Raw genomic sequence first — 23690 nt, 5'->3', positions numbered from 1 at the left:
TAGAAGAGGCCACCTGGAGCAAGTTTGGAGGTGTTGTTTATGCTAAAGCTATTACTCTCTGTCTGGGCTGCCTGCCCTGAGAGCTGGGCTGCTCTGCTGCTACTGAATTATTCACCCCAGAGATCTGCCATCCTATGTATACAAGCTGTCACATGTAGCTGAATGATAAGCTGATTGTCCAGCAATTAGGAGTTTGTTACTTGAGTCTGTAAATAGAGATTGATATCAAATTGTTGTGTGAATGGTTAAATGATGAAATCTTGGATGTGTAATACAAATATATTGTAGAAAGTCAGAAGTCAGAGTGGCAACTTCTGCTTGCTCTTTAAATCACTTCCAGTGATTACAAAATGTCATGGCCCCATTAAACAGTCTTCCTTGATGACGGGACTCCCAACTTGAGGCAAAACTGGGTTACACAGTCTAGCTGCCACAATAGACTGAATGATGACAACATCTAACATACCAGAGGTCCAGGCACCAGAAACCTTATAGTCATCTGCTTCAGGAATAGCCACAGCCTTGCAGCAACTGCTGCTCCTCTGACCTATAATTGCATGTCATGGGACCTCAAACATTATTTAATTCTGCGCTGAGTTTATAAACTTCATCTTTCTTGACACTACAACTTTCCAGAAGAATTCACCTCAAACATGTGATCCTGGATTTTTTTTCTCTGTTTACACAGAGCCCACTGTGATAAACTGATGTGTGTGTATATGTGTGTGTGTGTGTGTGTGTGTGTGTGTGTGTGTGTGTGTGTGTGTGTGTGTGTGTGTGTGTGCACGTACTGAGGTTTAGGTCTGATTGGACGCAGTCTGAACCTGCTGACTGTGCTGGCATGTCTGCATCCTCTTCATCACCGCTGCAGTGAGCTCGACTCAGGAGAACAGCAGGGTCTTTCTTTAGGTGGAGGATTGAATCAGTGATGACAGTCTCATGACCTCTTCCTCTCTGTAACACACACACACACACACACACACACACACACACACACGCTCTGGCTGTTGCACTGCTATCCTACTGTGCTTCACACACATGACACAAACAACAGGTTGTCTGGTCAGTCAGGTAGCAAAATGTCATATTTGAAGTGCTTATCATATCATAGTGTGCACTGATGAAAGAATAATTAATATTCCACTAATTGCGATTCCACTGAATGTGACAAATTACCAAATGCAGCACAATATTACTTTATCAAAAACTATTTTTAGGACAAAAAAAAACAATTAAATAATGAATTATCAAATTTCCGATTTGCAACATGTTCAGGTAAACAATTAGTAAGAAGTACAGTAGGTAGTTTGCATGTTATAAGGGATGTAAACTAACACACCTCCTCATCACTATGCTACCTTTTACTTAGTACTATAAAAAAACAGAATAAAAAGCTGAATCATACGTTTTAAGTGCAGGACACATTACTAATAGGCTGGGCAGGTACATCATTCATGCGGTCATCCCTCTCTTCCAGTATCTAGAATAAATGGTACTGGCAACGTGGGTCGGGGAGGTGTGGGAAGGTGATGTCGTAAAACTGAGTGTCGTAAACCAGGTGCGGAGAAGGGGAGGTGAAGGGGAGGGAGGAGGAGGAGGGGGGGAGAGGGGGTGAGAGAGGAGGTGACTCTCCGGCAGCATTTAGACACAACGAAAGGATCATGGCGGATGGCCCCAGGTGTAAGCGCAGAAAGCAGGCGAACCCGAGGAGGAACAACGGTGAGTAAAACTACTTCCGACGCGGAGCTTTTCTTTCGGGGAGACGGTGTAGAGGCTGTTCTGTCTCCCGGTAATTTCAGCGAAAAGTTTGGCAGCCCGTAAGTCCAGTTTTTAGCAACAGAAAGTGCTGGGAAGTAGCAAGTGAGCGCTGTATTACAGCCCTATGTGGTGTACCGTTATACCTGGGTCGCGTCTCTCCCTCCGCCTAGCGGTCCGCTGCACCCGAGACCGTTACACGCACCTCACCCGTAATAAGTGGACCAGCTTTTGTCTCCACTTAACACCTCTTTATTAATTTTTAATACACTTTGAACCTCTTTATAAACTCTACATTCATTGATTTAGTGACATTCTGTCGAGTTTTTGAGCCCACCACCAAACTCGGACCTGTTTAGTGGGGAGACAGGCTACCTGATTGTTATTGCGGACCTCGACAGACTGCTTGAATAAAACAATTTGAGCCGGAAAAACATTAGAAATAACTGTGCTTTAGTTCAAAACGTCGTGAAATTAATTTCTGTTTTTTTAAACATTTGGAAAACAACTGTTTGGTTTGTTCTTTCTCTCTTTCGCTCACTCGTAGCAGGTAGCGACAGGACACTGTTGCTGCACTGCCAGAGTTGACAAAACGTATTTTTTATGATTTAATCCTGCCTGTTGTATGTTTCAGATTAGGTTTACATTAACGCCGATACCTTTCTAATGTTTTAAGACAGGAAAGGGGAGAAATAGGTGCTGTTGTGTTGAAGCACCTCTTCAGCGTTTCTCTTTCTTTCTTCAATCTCCAAGTTATTACAGTGGTTCAGCTCAGGGTTCAGTGTTTTATAACAAGAGTCTTTGACTGTAAAGTAACGACAGAAAGCTATGTAGAAACATGGATGAGGTGACTGAGGTTCCGGAGAACGAGGAATATCTCACGCGCTGTTTGTCTGCCCATATAAGGACAGCGGATACTCTCCAGTCGCGCGCTGGGAATCCTGATTCTTGTATGACCGTGGACGCGAGCGAACCTTTAAACACACAGTTTTTCTTTTTTCGTATGTTACTACTTATTTTAACACAGCCTGAATAGCAATAATACAAGTGGCTACATTTTCTGCGTTCCATTGTTTCGGTATTGAAACCACGTTATTGCTGCGTGAAAATGTTGTTTATATGGTTACAAAGTAGCCGACAGGATTCTCTTCAAGACGGGACACTTTGTTACCAGATTTCTCCATTGTTTGTAGAACACATGTAATTTTATTTTGAAGGGAGATGTAAATGGTTTTTGCGAGTTGTTAACGTGTTTTCCTGCTACGTCTTACACCGCTGTGAATCCATAGAGTGACAATTTACCATGGCTTTTACTCATCATGATTGTTATAAAGAGAAAGCGATCTTGTGCCGTGTCTATCACAGCAGTCATGCTCATGTGTTGTGCCACCCAGTGTAGCTCAAAGGAACTGGGGTAACGCTGGAAATTCAGCGTTATTTTGTGGAGCATCAAAAATAGGATGGACGAACTCGCTTAGTAAGAGCCGATAGTTTATGTGGGGCTAGAAACAGAAATCAGTGTGAAGCCAGATGCGACAAAATGTGTTTACTGGTGCGGGTTGGCGGTCGTGTGGATACCCGATGAGTGATGTGAAAAGTGGCATGTTTTTTTTTTAATGGGTGCTATCGATGATTTCCACCGTCATTTCTCTTTTTCATGAGGTGTGTTCAGCTTTGCTTTTCGTTCCTGGAGCGTGTGTGCAGCGAAATATGTACAAGGTGTGGACACACCTCAGATAACGGTCCTGCTGTCAAGGTGTGGATATTTCTCTGCCTCGTGAGAGAAAGAGAGTCTCACTTACTCTGGAATCACTTCAGCATGTCTACCTGTGATTCATTCCCTTTTCTGTTTAACTTAACGGGGTTTCATTAAACTTTTTCCTGTAGTGATCCTATTGATATTTAAAGTCACATCCGTACCCAAACAGATGGATTCCCTGTTACGTCGCCCCATTTGCTTCAAAGGACCGTCAATGTGTGCTTTAAAGTCCTCACTCCTGACAGGGCTGGTGATCTGTCATGTAAATCAACTTCTCTGTGTTTTGAAGAGAATTTCTCAGTACAGTTAGACTGAAGGCTGCTGCTGCTGCTGCATGTCTTCATAGACGTGATTATAGTTGGCATGGGTAAAAAAAAAACTTTAAATAGCCATTGCTTGGGCTCTTATAATTAAGCAAGTCCTTAAGTTGTGCCCAGCTTGTTATGGTCAGTGGCTTTGCCAGGTCTCTGGCTAGCAGGGGGAGCTGAGATCAAGGTGAGCTACATTCCCCGCTGTAAACAGAGAGGTGTTAACAGCCTGCAGGATGACAGGTGTTTGCAATCGGCAGGATACTACAGCTTCCTTTGTCGCTTCTCCCCAGTCAGCTTCCCTTAGGAATAGCAGCCGTTCCCTGCAACGGTAATTTAACACAGCAATTTGGGAATAGAGGAATGCACCCAGTATTAACATTCTTTGCAAAAATAAACAGGGCTGTGCTGGGACAGCTTTGTACCCATGCTCGGGAGCAGGAGTCAGTGTTATGAAGACACTTTGAAATGAGTGTGCACACAGGTAGCTAGGATTTCTATTTATTTGACAGTATCACAAGAGTCATTTGTCACATCCCCTAATCTGTCTTTCTGTCTCTTTCTGAGGTACACTCACATTCACACTTACATCTTGATGAATCACGCATCAAATAAGGAAAATGAGGTTGTGGGCTTGGCACTTGGCAACAACTCATGTAATGTGGAAGAGCATGTTTATTGGCCTGGTAAAACTACACTTAAACTATACTTAGTGCCCTGGACTCACTCACCCTGTCTAGAAACTATAGAATACAGCCACATGCTGTGAGCTAGTGGGAGAATAATAAAAAATAATGGTTTAGCTGTAGTTACAGTTTGTTTGGTGAAACAAGCAATGTTTTGGGCTACATTGAAGCCTTCGGAGGAGGTGGAGATTGGCTCTGTAGGTCCACATGCCACTTCAATTCTTTAAAAGACATCTGTTTACATTTAAAAGGTCCACCCCTGTTGTGTGAAGAGTTTAGCAGAAGAGGAAATTTTTCATTTATCTCACAGCTTTTCACCAACTTCCTCAGCAGCTTCATTTGAAAGTGCCAAGTAAGAAGAAAATCCCCCGCCTCTGCTCTCTCTTTCTCTTTCTGTCTCTTCCCTCTCACTCCTCCTTCCAGAGCCTGTCCTTTATTTCGGGGAGGAGGGGTTAAGACACAGTAGCCAGGGGTGCTGTTGATTGCCCCCTGACCTGGGCACCCATGCGTGCCTAGAGTATGACTTCACTTTCCCCCTCCCTGTGCCATTGTGAGGCTTCCAGCATGTCCAATTGTGTTTGTGTTTAAGTCTGTTCAATGAAAGGGGAAGAGAGGAGCTGAGAGGGGGGGTATAGCTTTTTCTCTGCTCCCTCCTTCTCTCCATCCATTCCTTCCTGACCCCTTAAACTGTGGGCTCCATGTTCCCTGCGGAGTCAAAAGGGGGGTGGGGTGGGGGGTTGGAGAGAGTTGGTGAGAAATGGCTGAGGTGACTAAAGAATTTTACAACAGGTGACAACTGTGGGACTGGTGCTGGCCAATGAAAAGCATGACACATATGACTGCGATCTCGTAGATCTGTATGGAGCTTAGGATCAGAACTAGATGTATGTAATGCTTCAGATGTACATGAGCAAAAATAGCCCATGAGAATCTTACAGCCTGTACAGGTAAAGCTTACAACCTCTTTCATTTCCCATGTGGAAAAAAGTTGTGCTTCCGGTTGAGCTTCATCCCTCAACACGTCCATCAGGGTGGGAAAAAGCCTGTCCTCATCTGACTGTTAAGCAGAATTAAAATTATGTGATGTACAACCACACTCCCACCTCTGTTAAGGCAGCTTAATGATTAGCTGCTCCCATGGAGGCTGAGAGCATTAGCCTATAAAAAGGTAAAGAAGGGGTTTTAAACCCAGAGTCAGTTTCAGTAACCCCCTTAACTGCGCTTGGATGTGCTTTATTGGGGTTTGTGTGGCTGAATGCTTAAATGAACCATTGTGTGTTCAGGCTTTAGTGAAAAAGCCTGAGGAGAAAGAGCCTAGTTACCTTTGCAGTTTGCCTGCTCTACCTCATACACTTTCAGTGGCCAAAGAAAAGGCCCATTCAGCGGGCCCGGCATGGGGAGGGAGAGCCCTTTTCACACTCGGCTTGTGGGAAACTTCTCCTCCATACTGTGCATGCCATTTGCATATGACCCATTCTTTTCCCAAAGGTCCCTGCGAGGGAGGAATCCATGGAACGTTCGCAGAATTCATCAAATCCCTCTCTCACACGGCCCTCGGGCTCTCAAGGGCCTGCGTTGCAGCACTCTGGGTGACATTTTTGTCTTGGAAATGTAGCTTACGACTGCATCACGCTTGCTCACCATAACGTTAACACATGCGCATCCCGGTGGCATTTCTGTCCCGTGTATTTTAAAGTGACAATGTGTGCTACCAAGTGCGCTGTTTTTAATGTCAGGGTGAAGGCTTAATTTGGCACAGAAGGCAGGAGTTTCCCTGACTCCCCAGCATGGGCCAGGAGGGGTCCATCTGCATGACAGGACAATGTGATGGGGCCCGCGTGCCTTGGAGGCTCCCTAACCGATGATGACGCAGCCACCCACAGATGGCCAGCACTGTCCCTGAAAGGACAAAAATATCTGGAGTTGCTGAGTCTGGTGGGTGGGATGAATGGGGTAGGGGGTAATACAAGGATGAGGCGGTGGGAGCTTGTAGCGACGCGTCGGCTCAGTGAACTGGACAAAAACTCAACCGTTGCTCTGGAGCAAAATGTGTTCCCCCAGAATAGCAGCGTGTGCTGCTTTTCGCCTGCATGGAAGATCATTTAGGTGCTGTAATAACCAGAGCTGATGCCTCCACACGACACAGCTTGTGGAGTGGCATCCATACTGACACGCTTGTTGTTGCTGATGTCATTGTGTTGGTCTGCAGCTCCTCTGACAGCCTTCAACCTAAACATTGAAAGTGATACAGAATGTATTTGTAGCAGTGCAGTGCAGTGTAGGGAGGAGAGCTCAGTTAAGTGTATCATGTGAGCTAACTGAGCAGAAAAGCCTCTTCTCTGAGTCTCACTGAGTCATGGGCAGACAGGTGTGTTTGCAAGATGACTTCAACCTTATGAACTCCAACTTCTTTTCTTCACTCCTCTTTTCTTTTTGTTCCTTGTTGGACAGGTGTGGTGATGAGAGATAATATTCTCTAGTAGTGTGTATACTCAGGGGAGAGATTACCTCTAAATTGCCATCCTGGTGGAGGTAAATGTTGTGTATAGTGTGCTCCACGCTGTCTGTTGATGTGTGTTTTTAATCATGTATTTGGTGGCTGCTCTTTAGGCCCACAGTGACTGAGACCCTTTGGGTCTGTCTGCAGACCCCTCCTCACTCCCCCATCATCACCACTACCTCCTTCTTTCCCTTCCCGCCCATCTATCCCCTCCTCTCCTCGTGGTCCTCAGTGGAGCGGTTAATGAAAAAGACTGGACTGACACAATAAGCAGAAGGCGGGCCCAGTGAGGGGCACTTATGCTAGCTTGTGTTTGTGGCAAAAACCCAAACCTCTGCTGTAGCGTCACCCCAGACCACCTGACTGTCATCTTGTCATCTTTTAATTGTTGTCTTTTTTGACATAAATGTTGGACGTCCAGTCTCTTTTAAATGTGCTTGACCTTATTATAGTCCCACCATGTCTCTGTCTACAGGGATGAAATTAGATGACATTAGATGAGGAGTAATCCGCTGCCATGTATTGTCCTTTGAACGCAGCCGAGTGGCTGGCTCTTTGCCAGGCCGTTATGATGATCATATTGATTTTCCTCTCCGTAGCACACAGAACTGATAATGGCACTCCTGAGGGGGTACGCATTCATATTCACATACTGATCCCAGTCGTCCCATGGGCCACGGTGACTAACAAATCGAGTGCTTTTCTTTTCCCCCAAGCCTGTGCGTTGAGCAAGGCTAGGTTAGCCCTGTGACAGCTCCTGCAAAAAAAAAAAACCTTAGTCACCCTGTTTGTTAGTCAGAGAGAAGGCTGGCCGCTATGCTGAATGTCAACATGGATAAACATCCACACCGGATTAATGAGAGGAGAGTGGCCAGCCTGAAAACAGAGGGAGGGCAGAAGAGAGGGAGGCATGGAGCATCCGCATCGCCCCATTTAACCCATGAACGTTTTGTTGAGCTCCCCATGACCCAGCTAGTGTGACCTAACCCAAGGAGGCAGCCAAGCCTAGACACACTCATTGACTGTTATGAGAAAGGAACTACATTATGTCAGTGAATGAAGCATACAAAAGGTTCATGAACAAAAGGTAAAGGACATAGGAACAGCTTTATATGTAGCCTGGACTGAACTGATACTGTGTCTCCAGAGCAGTAAACAGATTTAAACAAAGCTTTTTTTAGGGGGTAGTTACAGTATTTACTGTATTTCCTCACTATGTTAGTGTCTTGTTTTCATACAGTTCTGTGGTGCCTGACGTTTGTATGTGGTTTCATCGGGTTCCTCATTGAAGAGACTCAACAGGCCTGGCTGCTGCTGTTTGATAAGTACCTGTCACTGAATGAAGGATGCATCTACATCCGTGCTTTACAAACAGTTAATTCCCCTGTTACATCACTCCATATGTTGCCTTACTTCTGCCACCTGTTATTTCTTCTATTTCAAATTTTTTTTTTTTGGTAGATTTTTTTTTTTTTTTACAGACAGTCTCTTTGACTGTGGGAACAGGAATTAAGGTCGTGACTTTTGACCTGTCTCAGCGCACCTATCCTGGCTGCCAGCGTTCAGGTGTTTACAGTTAAAACACACTGGGGGCCTCCCCGAGCACACTCCATAAATATGTGTGTGGGTGTAATGTGTGTGGGTAGTGAAGGGAAGGGAGTAGATACCTTCGAATCTCCATAACCAGGCGATTGTGCATCTGTCTTCTTACTCATGCTGACAGGGCCCTCCCCTCTCTTTTTACGCTGGCACCAGAGCTTTTGCCTGCAAGTCAATGAAGCATGGCCTTTAATTGATCATGTTTGAAGTTGAACGACACCATTAATTAGTGCTTGCTCATCACTTGTTTGTTTGTTTTCTCCTACTGTTCCCATCATAACACCCATCATTAGTTGTGTGATGTCTTAGCTGAATGCCATCAACAAAGCTATCAACTCACTTCTTTGACCCTTTATTCTCTCTTTCTCATTAAGCGTCTCACTCTTTGGCTCTGTCTTGAGTCCTATGCATCTTTCCTTTTATTTTCGCTCTGTCTTTCTTTCTCTCATTCCTCTCTCTGGCAGCTGCTTTGGCTCCAACACCAGCAGGTGCTGTAGGCATGCAGCAACTCAGCTATACAGCGCTCATAAATAACACCTGACAAAAGTATGAGAAAGCCAGAGCTACAGCCGGAGTGAGGGAGGGAGGCAGAGATTGAAAGTTTCCTCTGGCAGGAGAACAGGGTGTGGCGCACGGTCAAATGCTGGCCTTCTCAAGAAGGACATGTTCAGAATAGAAAGAGAAAATGTGAGAGCAGAGTAAAGAGGAGGAATGTGTGATTTTTTTTTTTTTTTACTGTGAATGTGTCGCCTGTTCTTCTGAAGTTGGAGCGCCTCCTCATTGCCAACTTTTCAATAAACCCCTTTCATGCAAATTTCTAGTAAATGGATCTTTTTAAACACAAGGCTGGCGCTAAGTGACTGGTTAAGGAGGAACTTGAATTTGAAGGAAGGGCGCGTTATCTTTTCTGTAATTAGGATGTAAGAGCTTGGAACAATGTTAATTATGCTCTAAAAGCAAATGAAGAGGTCAGGAAAGAAATTATATGCACACTTTTATAATCATCATGAGTAATGAACCAGCACTCGGAATAAATGAACCCATAAATCAAGGACTATTAATGAACACAGCTCAAAATCAAATCGAGGCTGTCTCTTTGCCATTTTATGGACTTCAAATCCACCAATGCAAGACACACATCCTGTCTCATCAGAAGCTATCGATCAGCTTCTCAGGGCGAAGGTTAGTTTGTCATTTTCTCTTGCCTCACCGTGAACAAAACCAGGAAGTGTGTGAGAGATTACGGCCCAGGATGCAACCTGAAAGCCCTTTATCTCTGTGAAAACAAGAGGCTTCCTGCGGCCCTGCTCCCATCCAGGCCACCCCAACCCCCCCCCCCCCCCCCCCCCTTCGCCGACCCGGCCCCCAGCACCTGTGACAGCCTATTTAAGGCTCCTCATCAGGGGCTGCAGAGACCACAAACCGGGGCAGAAAACATGAAAGCCTGGAGAAAGAATCAGTGCTATTGCTAAGACGTAGGCCTGACTGTTTCACACCACACGGAGGGCAAAGAAAAAGAGCCTCTCCTTTTAGAAAAATTAAAAAGATTTCGCTCTAGACCCAAAGGTCTGCTTTTCTCTAGTGCACCTCACTATTCAGCTCAGACTTTGAAATAGTGCAGAGGAGCACTGCAAACTGTGTATAGCCAGTGACTTCCAGCTCTTCCAGTCACTTCAGACTTACTCATAAAGATCGCAGAGCGGCTGAGCACAGTGTGACGCATAGGACTCAAGACAAGGTCCTGTCTGCCTGTCATGTCATTGTCAGTCATTTGAGGAAGTTTCTGACTTAAATTAGACACATTTGTGTGGCTCTTTTGTTCAGCTATAGTGAAACAGTTTCCTGATCCTCTGAAAGACCCCAACCCCCACCAATACCACCACCACTTATTCAACATAAGATTTCACCTCTCATCAAGCAGTTTTGATGAGTAAGCAATGGCACATTAAAGCTTGTTGGTCACCTAATGTTTAGCCTTGGAAATCTCTCCTTGCTCCTTTTGAGTTGCTGCCACAGCTGGCAAGGGTGGTTTGTCTTGACAGTGGCCTGTGCTGAATTTCAATGACCCCCCCTCAACCTCTCCCACCCTCCCACCCCCCGGTCTCATTATGCCATCGCTGCTAACTGGCTCCTATTCACTGCAGTGTCCTGACTTCCCAGAGGGACCTAGATAAACAAGGGCTATTCAGTCACTGAAAAGCTCACCCCCTGCCAGCCTTGGGCTGTCCTTGTTTCAGTGCCAGGCTGCAGCGCGTCTCGCTCGCCACCAACGCCAGCAGCAGCGGGCACGGTGCCATCAATTCTTCAGCGACACACAGCACACTTTTAGAGGGATTAAACTTAGACTTAACTGTGATGACTGATAAATAGCTGCCGTTAATGTAACGCATGAATGATGGGGAAGGCTGGAGTGGTGCAAGCAAGTGGTGCATATATGTCTCTCTGCGTGGGTGTGAATGTTTCTGTATTAATATGTGCTGTGTGTCAGAGAGGCAGCAGTTATCTGTAGGTGTGGTGCGGTGTGATGGTGCAGGCCAAGCTCACTTCCTGTTGTTACAGTCCATCAGGGAGATCAGGGGTGGGGGATGCTCCCATGAGATTACCCCGTGAGAGTCACATGGTCTGGCTGCAATGCATTGAAAGGCCGTGTTATTTGTATCTTTGTGCGTGTCTCTGTGTGTGTTTGTGTGGTTTTGTGTGTCAAGCGTGGTTAGTGAGTGCATTCCTGACCCCCACCTGAATTCTGACCTGAGTGTGAACTGTCTCTGAAGCTCTTCCTTCTATGTTTTTGTCTAATTTTCTGCGTTTCCCTCCATCCTTCCTCCTAATCAACAGATCTCAGAGGAAAACTCTCTCTCTCTCTCTCTCTCTCTCTCTCTCTCTCTCTCTCCTTACCAGATGTTTAAAAGCTGTTTGTTTGTTTACCCAGTGGATGTCACTTTGATTGATGCCTCCCATAAAACTGCCTGCACACCAATGACACATACCTCTGTATCAGAGTACAATCACTTAAAGTGGGAATCATACAAATCGACCAGTTTAATTGCATCAGCAGTTGGCCACAGCTGTTGTCTGATTACAGATGCCATTGTGATTCTGGTGACTGAGGACGATTGGTGAGCAAGAGGGACAAAGTCCTGTAGGCTGTAACAGCCCTCCTGTCCAGTCTACCTCTATCACTCCCCGACTGGCCAGCTAATTTAAAGCAGTGTCCCTCTAATCGAATGGCTGTCTGATGAATCTATTGAATCAGGACAGATGTACGCCGGGGTGTGGCAGTGACACAGCGTCTAGACACAGCTGAGAGGTGAGGAGACAACTCCAACGTGACGCAGATCCAAAGGAATCCCACCCCTGTGCCCTCCTGTACTCTGCATTTTAACTGAGTTTGTCCCTCCTGTCAGAGTCAGAGTCCTCAGGAGGACAGGGAGGATTTCTCAGAGCACTGTGGATTATTATTTAGATTCTGAAGTACACCCAGAAATAACATTAGAGCTGATTGAAGAGTGCATTATGGTAACAAGCTAGCAGGCTTACGTTTGGGTCAGGCCTTATCTAGCCCTCCTCTTAGGATAGGGCAGAAGCCCCGGGAAGAATTCAACCTAATAATTGTATTGCCCTGTGACAGATAACATTGATGTAAAGCTGTTTATTGTTTATGATGAGTCTATTGAACCTGAGCACGCTCTTCCCCTTGTCCTTGGGGAGCTTATCCCTCAGGCAGGGCTGACTGTGTTTTTATTAAAACCCATTTTTAAATGGACCAGGCCCCTCGATCGACAGGCAGATTAACCGACTAATAAAACATACATCACGATATATAGAGAGGCCCTCCTCTGAGACTCTGGCTATTAATATACAAATATGGAGGATTACTGTCTGCTTGTCTCCATGGTCGTGAAGAGGGGATTAGGGTCCTGGTCCAGACAGATTGGATTTAATGTGTGTGTAAAGCTGAATTACAAAGCCCTTATGTATGTACAGACATGATCTCCTGGCTGAGACGCCATAACATCTTGTTCTGTTTGTCCATCAGTCACATCCGTTACACTTGTGGGTCAGGTCCAACCTGTTAAGACAGAAACATCTCATTATTATTTTATTATTATTAAGTGTTTATGTACCATACCACCTTGTCAGTCATAGTCACAGTCTGTACTAACCTTCTTTTCTGTATTATATAACACGTTTACTTGACAGATGAATTTGATGTCCTATTTCCAGTAATCGTTTACTCGATATTTTGTTTGTTTTGATGACTCAACAAAATAGACAGTTACACTTTTTCTGTATGTACAGTAAATAGTGATCATCACAAATAGTATCAAAACAAGCATTTTTCATAATGTTACAGTGAATCTATAAGCGTGGCTTCCTGTCAGAGTTGCTGCACAGCCTTTATAAAGGCATCAAACTGCTCTCTCCCCTGATGTGCCTGTACCTGTGCGTCCCTTCCCTGCTGAGGACACCATCAACTCTCAGTCAGTGAGAGTGAGACTCCAGTGAAACTGTTTATCGGCATCTCAGTGACATTTAAGTCTGAAACAGATCAATCTTGACCCAAACAAAACAGGAGAATTCAGACAAACATACACACAAACACACACACACACAAAACACAGACGAGCAACAGAAAATCACGTTACTCTCTTAACTTCAACAATCAACAATTTCATAGTTTACAGCATGCCTGACGCTGAGAAATTAGTCCCAGTCTGGCATGCATATTGTTCATTCTAGCAACTAATGTGACTCCATTTCAGTCTGACACACTATTGAATTGACAAATTACTAGATAAGACACAAAAATTTTGCCCTTTCAAAAGCACAGAATATTCATATATTGATGTGATTGTCTCAGAATACCTGTCTTACAGAACTAAGTCTCCCTCTTCCTGAGAGCTATGTGCCGGGAGCTCAGGAGTCATCATCTTCAAAAGTAAAAGAAAAACTCCAGAGACTTGTTTTAAGTCTCCACTTCCGCTCTGAATCCCTAGTCCATCTCACTCAGGATTAAACTGTAGCCATGAGGGAATCCGTGATAAAGACACATTGAGATGGGTTAATGCCCAGGCGTAGGTAAAGTGCTTGTGGGATACAAATGACTAAATTGACTGTGGCTATAATCACAGAAAAGTCAAAATGTGTAGTATCCTATCCCACAGATGTCCTAGAGATATCACTGGCTGTGTGTCCTTTACCTGTTTTAACATGCGGCCCACACAGGAACACACACACACACACACACACACACATACACACCCTAGACTGTTTATTCCCAAGGGCGCCCAGCTAAAGGAGAGAGAGCCCCTTAATCATGTTCCTGTCCCACGTCCTCGTTATCAGCCACGATTAATGAGCTCTCCATTAATGAAAAAAAAAAAAAACAGGAGGTGCCAACCCCTCCTGTAGTAGAAAGAGGCAAGGGGGGAGGGTGTGTATGTGTATGTGTGTGTGTGAGTGAGGGGGGCTGATATTAAACGCTCCCCAGGTGCAATGACATCACCCTCCAAGGTAGATATGATAGCTGTCACAGCTTGCTTTTGTTAGAGATGACAGGGTGTGTGTGTTTGTTTAAAGTGTATTAGTGTGCACTTGTGTGTGTGTACATGTGGCCTCACATTCAATACCGTGTTTTGATTGTTCAAACCCAACCTCTAGGGTCTAATCCGTTTTGCCTTTGTATATCTGTCTGCCTTTTTTTGTCTATGGCGGCTATACGGCGTGGGGAAGGAGGGAGGTGAGGGATAAGGAGGGCTTGATGAGACGGTAGAAGAGGAGGAGGAGGGGGAGGAGGAAAGGGCGGCAGGTGCAACGGACACCCGGCACAATCACCGGCGCTCGGCAAAAACAGCGACAGGAAATCAAGGTTGTCTTGGCAACCTGGCACTATCGATTAAGCGTGGCCGTCTCCGGGCTCGCATCAGAGTCCCAGTGGAAATGGTGCTGCGTTGGGTTTCGGAAGGAGAGGGGGGGGGGGGGGGGGGGGGGGGATTGATGGTGGACAAAGAGCAGGAGGAAGAGAAGTGGCAGGTGAGCACATCAGGGATGGACAGTGATGAGTATAGGTGATTGCATCCTGCTCAGAAGTCTCTCACCAACACTTGGCTCTCCCTGCCCCTCTTTCCTCCTTAACTGGACATCCAGCTCAGTTCCATGTTGCTCTGAGTCTCCTCTAGATTTATGAATGCAGAATACTTCTCATCACTGAGTCATTTCCATGGTTGAGGCCTTCTCAGAACCCTGCAAACATTTAACACGCCTGTGTCCCTCCGTCAACTCCTGCCTCCTTTGTACTCTCCCCCTACATCTGTCTCTATATATGGGTCTACGCGAGCACACTTCTCTCAGTGTTTCCAGGCCATTAGTTCACATTGTGCAGTTTGATTTAAGGACCCTGTGGCACACATGAAGAGTTTACTTTTCCATCTCTACAGGGCACGCAGGGTTGCTGTGCAAACCCCGGCCTGCACACTGTGATTTCACCATAATTGTACACTGAAGTGGTGATGTTGCATAAGCCCTGCACAGAAGTAATCAATACACAGTATTGACTTGTTAGGAGGAGTATTTTTGGCTGATACTGCACTCAGTTGGTGTATTTTAGACAGGCCATGTATCTTTCACACTCGCTCTCTGTCTTTCTTTCTCTCTCCTGACAGAATGTGAAATCACCCAGTCCCAAATCCCTAGCAGATGTGTCCTCTCTCTCTCTCTCTCTCTCTCTCTCTCTTTCTCTCTCTCTCTCTCTCTCTCTCTCTCACACACACACACAGACACACGCACGCGCGCACTCCCTGTCTCTCTCTGTCACACACACTTTCACACACAGGTGAACATTCAGAAAAAATAAAACTGTTGCTTCACTTTTATTATCAGTTACCTTTCTATTGTCAAGACCGTCATGTCCGTCTTCCAAATTAATTTTATTTTCCCACCCACAACATGAACCAAACACTTATTAGACTGGGATGGTGTGTTGCTGGAGGAGATTTAGTGCTATCTTCTTTTTGGAAGGACAACAGCACAAAACTCTCCCTGTTTCCATCCCTCCCTCTCGCTTCCTCCTACCCCCCGTGGTCAGTTGAACACAGAGCAGTCCTCTGTCCTGCCATCATGTGGGTTTTACAGCCTGTTTAACCCATAGTCTTCTGGTGAGCCCGGCTCTGTGTTGTTCCACACAGTGCTTCATTTAGTGAGCTCAGTATCTAATTTTTGCTCAGCTGTAAGAAAAATGATTGTTTACTTTCTTGCTGAGAGTCTGATGCAAAATATGAAGCTCCAACTAGCGGCCACTTAGCTTAGCTTAGTTTAGCCTGGGAATAGGGCTAAACAGTTAGCACAAATTAAAATGCTACATCTTGTTTGTTTAATCCCTACAAAACCCAAAGTGTAGAAACAACAATTTGTGGTTTTATGGGGGGGTTATGTGTAGGACTGTTTCTTGGCTGGGCGTAGTGATTTCTCCTCTGGTTGACTGGCAAACTCACAGTTACGACTGCAGGAAGTCACTGTAACCCTTGGCAAGAAAGTAAATAAACATGTTGCCCTCTTTATCACAGGTTGTTACTGGTTATTATTCTGCTCGTGAAGCTTGCTACTAGACTGAATTATGCTCAAACCCTTCAGAGGTTCATTCATATTCTTAATAATTTAGTGCTTTGGATCCAGAGACATATCAACAAGGTAAACAACTCTTTAGTCAACTTTGAATAATTGCAACTGAAAAATCAACCTTGTCATGGTTCTCTAACAATGGATCCCAAAACAAATACATAACAAAAATGGCTTCATTTATCTATGTTTATATGTAAATACATTTTTCCTGTACTAAAAGTAGTTTCAAGTGTGAAGACATGAAACGGGCTGGACTTGGTGAGTTATAGATGAGAGCAGTATAAAATGGCACTGAACACAACAAATAACATGTAGCCTAGAGTGATGTCTTACAAGACTGTATGGGCGCCTAACATCCCCGTTCCCCTCTCATCTCTCTTTATTTGGGGCTATTCTGGGCTGGACTAATGTGGCGGCGATGCTGCGTGCTGAGTGAGTCAGCGGTCATTAGGGCGTGCAGACAGCACTCTGCCGGAGGCCACAGGAGCCAGTCAGTCTAATGATGAGGCCAGTGAAGTGCCGGGGACCTGAGCGCTCACAGCATCCTATATCTCCATCCAATTAGGCTCCTCTGGCCCCGCCCATAGTCACTGTTACTTAGACTGTGCAGGACAGCTCTGGGTGGACACCCCATTTAGCTGTATTCCCATTACTAAAAAAGTGCTTCTCTTTGCCGACAGTGCGACAGGTTTCTGATTGATGTGCTGGTGATTTCATAAGTTTCTCATCTTGCATGCTTTCTTTAAAACTCACTTATTTCTTATTTATATGTGCATATTCTTTTGTTAGCCAGAGCAAAATAAAGTCTCGTCTGCATGCGTGGATGTATCAGTCACTGCTATCTGTAGTAACCGTCGTGTAACTGACGGTCCTTGAGAAAGAGAGAGAGAGAGAGAGAGAGAGGCTCGGCCCCAGTGCTCAGATCCAGTCATCCTCCCCTGGGAGAGGCTGACTGAACAGGAATGTAAACATGGCAGCTAAATAAACTGCTACGTGGGGCACAGAGAGAGAAAGAGAGATAGAGAGAGAGAGACAGAGAAGAAGACAGAGGGAGAGGAGAGAAAGAGAGAGTGCTTTTGGATGTGTCAAGATCACTCAAGGGGAAGGACAGACTATTAGAGGGTAGATATTTGCAGTTTGAAGTGGAATATATCTGAGAGTAAATGGTCTGGAGCAGGACAAATGCAATAAAGGGGATTTTTCTTTGACCATTAGCTGGCAGCGGTTATAATCAAAGAATTTAACCTGGGCGGGGAGATGACATCCGCCGTGCATCGAGGCTTACAAGAACAGCTCAGCATTCCTCTCCCTCCCCTCCTTTTAACACCTTATCTCAACCTCTCACTCTAAAATAAGATGCACACTCACACCATGTCACATGGCACCAGCCATCACACACAGCTCCTCAAGTACTCTCTGGACTTTGAAAGCTTGAAAGTGCAGGAGGTGTGTTCACACTGTTCGGCCTTTTTTGTGTGGAAAAAGTGCTTCCCAGTTGGGTTAGCTGTCACACTTATTTAACACTTTCTTGACACTTTATGTTAGCTCTACAGTTGTACTGTTTTCAGAATTGTATTTTAAAGTGTCAGGTGTTGTATATATCGTGAGGCCTCATCGTAGATGTGATTGGTTGGCTCTTGAAAAGCAGTCAATACTGATGGTACGCTGCTAAAGATAATTCACTTTTCAAATTTAGAGAACACTTTGGCCCACTGTACCTACAGTCTTCTTTCCACTGATCCCAGTGCAGGGGGAGAAAAGCATCTTGAAAAGCACCTCTCCATCTGTGGCTTCTTTAGGGCGCCCTCTGACTCCACCCCCAGTAGACATTTAATCCTTCAAGCTTGTTTTGATGTGGTGATCTGACTGTTGAGCACAGGTGCTGCAAGCTGCTGCCATGAGGTCTTTCTGGTTGCTGTAACCCTGGGCAGGTGGCAGCCATTATAGCTCTGTCTGAGGTAGCAGACTGGCACCATTGCCACCACACAACGTGTTCTGCTCTCCTGTTCCACAATGGAAACCTGTTGACAGAGTAGGTGACTAAGCTGAGCTGTCCTACTACCAGCAATCCCTTCCAACCTTCTCCTGAAAAATTACCAGTACTTTTTTTTTTACATCCCTCCAGCACTGCTTCACATCCCTGCTCCCAGGTCCCCGTTCTTCCCTGTTTTGCTTTTTTCTCTCCTCCAGCCTCTTTCATTTTCCGCCAAGGTGGATCAAAGAAAAGACTTCTATGGAGGCGTATGGAACCAGACTCAGTGTCAACAAGTAGCTTTCTCTGATTCACTGCTTCTTAGTTTTCAAGAGTTTAAAGTGGAAAAAAAATCACCCAACAGCTTCTGAATGCTGCACATAAGGTCACAGGCCGTGTCCACAGGTTTCTCTTCTTATACCACATTATACTTGTGCCAACCACATGTCTGTTCTATAGTTTGCTAGCTCAACAATCCATCCTGATATTCTACCTGATGTCTTCTTCTTATGCTTCTCTTTGTCCTCCCTCCACCTACCATCACTCCCTCCCTTCCATCCCTGCCTTCGACACCGGGCGCCGGGCCAGAGGTGCTAAACAGCATCTTAACCTGGTGTCTGAGCCTCGACTCATCCTTTATTCATTCCCATTAAAGGCGCATGAGAGTTGTTCTCTCCCTGTAGTCGCTGTTGTTCTCTCCCCCCCCCCATTAGAAAGACAAACGGCTGCAGTGCAAGTGTACCTACCTAGTCTTCCATATATAACTAATGGATGGGTGTGAATGAAATATGCATGCAGGGTCTCTTCTGATACCTGCGAGTCCAGTTTGTGACAAGAGAGACCACAAGGTGATGCTGAGGACTGAAGACACAGCAGCAGAGTATTCTTTTACCATTGTCTTTAATGCTTTGATTTTTTTTAGCTGTGTGGGTTCCTTGGTAGATCAGTAAGAATTCAGCCCACGCTGTGTTCATATTCATGTTTTGATAAGTCTATATTTGTAATTGTTTTCTTGATTTTTAAATTCAGTCTCTCGCTGCTTTCAAAGTGGGATAAAACGATGGTAAATATCCTTGACATACTCATTGAAGGAAGCGCGCAATCATCTTGAAATATTTAAAACAGAGGAACAAATACACAAAAACAATACTACACACACTCACACAGAGCACACAAATGCCTCCAGCAGTGCAATTTAACTGGCAGTGTGCCAAAATTTTCCCCAGGATGTAAGCTCTTAGGCTCGCTTATATATTACTTCATGTAGAGTACACACACGCACACAAACACACAGGCCAAACAATATCAGCATCTCCCACCTTTACAACCCTGTTTCCTGGTTTCAAAAAAAAGGAAAGATAAAGAGAGGAGGAGAGCAGACGATGGGAGGAGAGGAGAGAGATAAAGGTTAAGAATGGTGATGAAAATGGAGAAAAGTGCTACGCCAGCGACTCCGCGCGGGAGATGGACAGGAGTGAGCGTTTCTGTCTGCTGGTGGAATTTTGAGGGGTGTAAGGAGGGTGGGTGTGTGTGTGTGTGTGTGTGTGTGTGTGTGTGTGTGTGTGTGTGTGTGTGTGTGTGTGTGTGTGTGTGTGTGTGTGTGTGTGTGTGTGTGTTGTGCTAGGCAGGTAAATTGAATATCAGCATATCCTGTGGACTGTCATCCTCACCCTCCCTCTTCCTCTCACTGCAGTGTGCAGGCTGCATCTCAATCGATTAACGTAAATGGTACAATTGGAACAAACATCACTGATGCCTTAAATAAACTCTTTTACGTTTCTAGTGCATTTCAGCATGCGCATGTATTTTTACTTGTGCTTGGGAGTGTTTGTCATTAGGTGCACCGGTGTATGTGTGTACACAGAATTTGAGTTACGTTCAGCAGAGGTGGGCTGGGTATTGGGCGAGAACCTGAGCAGTAATCCAGCCGGTTAGTTCCCAAGGAGCCATTTAAAATGAGCGGAGGCATTAGAGAGAGTTTGGATGAGGAGGTCAGGATTTTCCTTTAATCCTCACACGGCTGCTGGCAGAGGAGAGTGACGGGGGCAGAGAGGCGGCAAACTGCACTACTGTCACAGTGTGTTTGGGGAGGGGGGAGGTTGGCACTTTGCCACTGTAACACTGTTATGTTTTTAAAAAAACACTGGACACTAATTACAGTCAGTTAGCATGGCACTGAGGTTACATAGCTGCACAGATATAGACACATGCACATAGACAAACACCAACTAGATGTATATTAACCTTCTGATGTGTATAAAAAAAACGGGCACCACAGAAACATATTGGCTAACTCACTCACTCACTCACACACACACACGCGCACACACACACACACACACAAACACATACACACACACACACACATATCCACACAAACATGAGAGGGCTTAAAAAACAGTCCAGATATCACCCACAATCCCTTTGTTTAATGGAGTCCTGTTTCATTAATGAAAAGCTATTGTGTATAAATGTCCAGATCAGCCACATAAACACATACACACACGCACGCACACACACACACACACAGACACACACACACACACCTCCTGGCCTCCTCACCAGGCCCATGGATAAGGGGCATTACAGTAAAGTAGCAGGTGCCTAGCCATCGCAGCCGTGCACGGACTGATTTGATGGTAATCTATAATCTGTAAGGCTTTGATGCCACCGCTGTGCTTATCAGCCAGGTTTGTTTGGCCAGGCTCAGAGCGCTGGTTTTAACAGGATGACAACACTGCGTGATTAACCTTTGGTGGTTTTTCAGCGCTACTCTTTTTTTTATCAATGCTGCTGTTTTTATTTATGCATGAACGGCTTCATGGTTTTATGGGGTTTGTGTGTGTGTACAGGCATTTCAGTGTGTGAGTATGTGTTTTTTTTCTGTAGAGTGGTGAAATGTTGTCATACTATCTAAAAGAATTGTTTATTGTAATGAGTCATTGACCATAGGCCTCTACGTCCTCAGATCTTTTCCTCTGCTGTTAATTTTGTCTTTAGTACAGGACACCGAGTCTGTATTGTTAATACAGTGTTAAACATTAAAGGTCCATGTTGTATAAAAGGTAGATGTCCATGTGTTGTTTGATCATAAAGCAGGTCTAGGTTCTATATTAATACTGTGAAAGTATCAAAGCGCTTAGTCCACAGAGAAGTACACACAGCCTGTATTCAGAAACTGAGTCTTAAAGTGAGCCGTCAGGACTTCTGTAACTTTGTGGTGTCACAACAAAGCAGTCACCGCCTTTAGCCATGCCCCACGCCCCGCCCACCTGGACCAACTGTCCAGCCCTGCAGGATTTGTTTTCTCTGAGTGTTTACCTGAAATCTGCTGTATTTTTAGTAGATCACTCAGAAAACAGTGAGCCAATCAGAAGAGAGGCTTAGAGCCTCCTCTCTTCTGATTGGCTCACTGACCTGTTGTTACTAGAGCTCCAGAGAGAAGCCTGAGAGAGGAGATGTAAGACTACACTGACATGGTTTTTGGTTCTTACAACCACAAATATATCTTCTACTGGATCAACACTTCAAATAAAAGTGTAAAATATGGGACCTTTAAGGCAGATTTTCTCCTATACATATGCCATTTAGGTATTCTTCACCATCTCTCTTTATCTCTCATGTAATCTAGTCTGTGCCACAGAAGTTGTGTATTCTCTATAATGGCATTATAAATCCATATTTGTTGGTGATTCCACCATGTCACCGTGCGCTGGCTGGAAAAGCAGCAGACAGTGAAGCTGTTGGTGGTGACATATACAGCTCACATGGCGCCAACTGCTTTTATTGGACAATAATGGGAGACTGCCATGGATGACTTACAGGGACGCAGCCGCAACCCTCCATATGGAGGGGGTTTTTATTTGAACACCAGACGCTTGGTGCACAAGTGTGGCTGGTTTCGCTGTAATGCATGTGAGCCAATGTATGAAGGTTTCACACCGCAGCAACACCTAGAAGTGTGTTTGGATGCAGCTTTGGGGTGTATGAATGATTGTGTTTGTGCCTCATGATTTCTAAAACGTGTATCATAGGTGAAGCAAGGTGGGATCTAAGTTTTCATGTACTGTATATACACCTGTCTGTGGTTGTGAGTGTGTTAGTGTGCTTGTCCCAGTTCCTTGCGAACTTGTATGTCACACAGTCACTTGGTAAAACTGGGTTAACTTGGGGAGCTCATGTTATGATGCTAATTATGTTAGCTCCACCATATCAGAACAGGATGTCAGGTTATTGCTATTGCTACATGTTGAGCTTGTTTAGATTAGACAATAAGGCAGCCGCTGGAGAAGTCGGTCCTCGTCAGCTCATTACGTGGTCGTGGGATGAAGTGAGCCAGCTAATGAGTTAACAGTGTTAGGTTATCAGATTAACCTGGGCACGCACCTCCAACAGCATTACTGTACTGTGGAATTTACACTGTGCCTATATGACACTGTGAGCTACCCCTAATGCATTTATACACATACTAATAGGCTTAGTAAGTCCTTTATTTTCAGCAAAATAAATGTAATGAGAGTAAATGACTAATGCAATGTGTAGTCCAGGTTACAGCAGATACTGTGTCAAACTCAGCTGTTTTATTTTATTCGGTGTCACCTGTTGGTCATCAGCTGTTTTTGTGCGAGTCACATGCTGTCTAGCTTCCTCAGTAAGTAGTCACCATCCTGTCTCCTCTAGCAGGTACTGGAAGTGTCGTGTCAGCCCTGTGATAGCCCCCTTCAACTTCCTCCTTCTCCAAAGATAAAACTTCCCCTTGTTTAGAGGCTGTGGAAATACACTGCAGCGGAAAAGATATTAGAATGTGGTTAAGGTTAGTTATGTGGTGATAAATGGGAATTCAGGCTAATTATAAACGGCTCAAACAGCAGTACGTATTACAGGAGTATTTCATGTTCCTCTTGAGAGCCAGGTTCTCTTTGCTCTACTTTCTCCCTGTCTCTCTCTCTCTCTCTCTCTCTCTCTCTCTCTCTCTCTCTCTCTGTTGATGTCCATCTGGGGCACCTGGGAGGAAGCAGCTGTAGGTGGTGATTACAGTTCAGAGACTCCAAAATAACCTCTCCTCCTCCCAGCTCGCGCTCTCTCCCTCTTTTCTCTCCTTCTCAGCCACCCTCTCCCAGCCTTCTTTTGTCTGAATCACCCCATCATCCAAAGAACAAATGGAAGAGTAAAAGCAGACAGACAAAAGAAGAAAGATTCAAACTGCTCTGAATTACTCCACTTCTCTGCTCCTCGTCTCACAGGGGCTTCATTATTGTGTGTTCCTGTGGTTGTGTGTAAATAAAGTGACTAATACACACTGCCTGGCTCATCAATATGAGGAACGGTGGGCTCAGCTCATACAGATGAACACAGGATGAATAATGTTAGCTGAGCATTGCTGCATGTGACCACCCCTTCTCCACCCACATCCAGTGTGTGTGTGTGTTTGTGTGTGTAACTGTGTGTGCATGTGTTTACTGTGCTAAAGCTCCCATCAATCACACGCCCATCA

General features: G+C 45.0%; 1 protein-coding gene across 1 annotated transcript in view; it reads left to right on the top strand.

Annotated features, from left to right (window-relative positions):
• Positions 1 to 1606: 1606 nt before the first annotated feature.
• Positions 1607 to 23690, top strand: part of zeb1b (zinc finger E-box binding homeobox 1b) — a 49364-nt gene continuing 27280 nt past the window's right edge. Inside the window, exon 1 of the mRNA XM_056364324.1 lies at positions 1607 to 1719. Coding sequence (XP_056220299.1) covers positions 1662 to 1719 — 58 coding nt within the window. The 5' untranslated portion in view covers positions 1607 to 1661. The remainder of the gene's footprint in view (positions 1720 to 23690) is intronic.

This window comes from Seriola aureovittata, chromosome 20 (assembly GCF_021018895.1).
Source record: "Seriola aureovittata isolate HTS-2021-v1 ecotype China chromosome 20, ASM2101889v1, whole genome shotgun sequence".
NCBI lineage: Eukaryota > Metazoa > Chordata > Actinopteri > Carangiformes > Carangidae > Seriola > Seriola aureovittata.
This window is presented reverse-complemented; position numbering and strand designations above follow the sequence as displayed.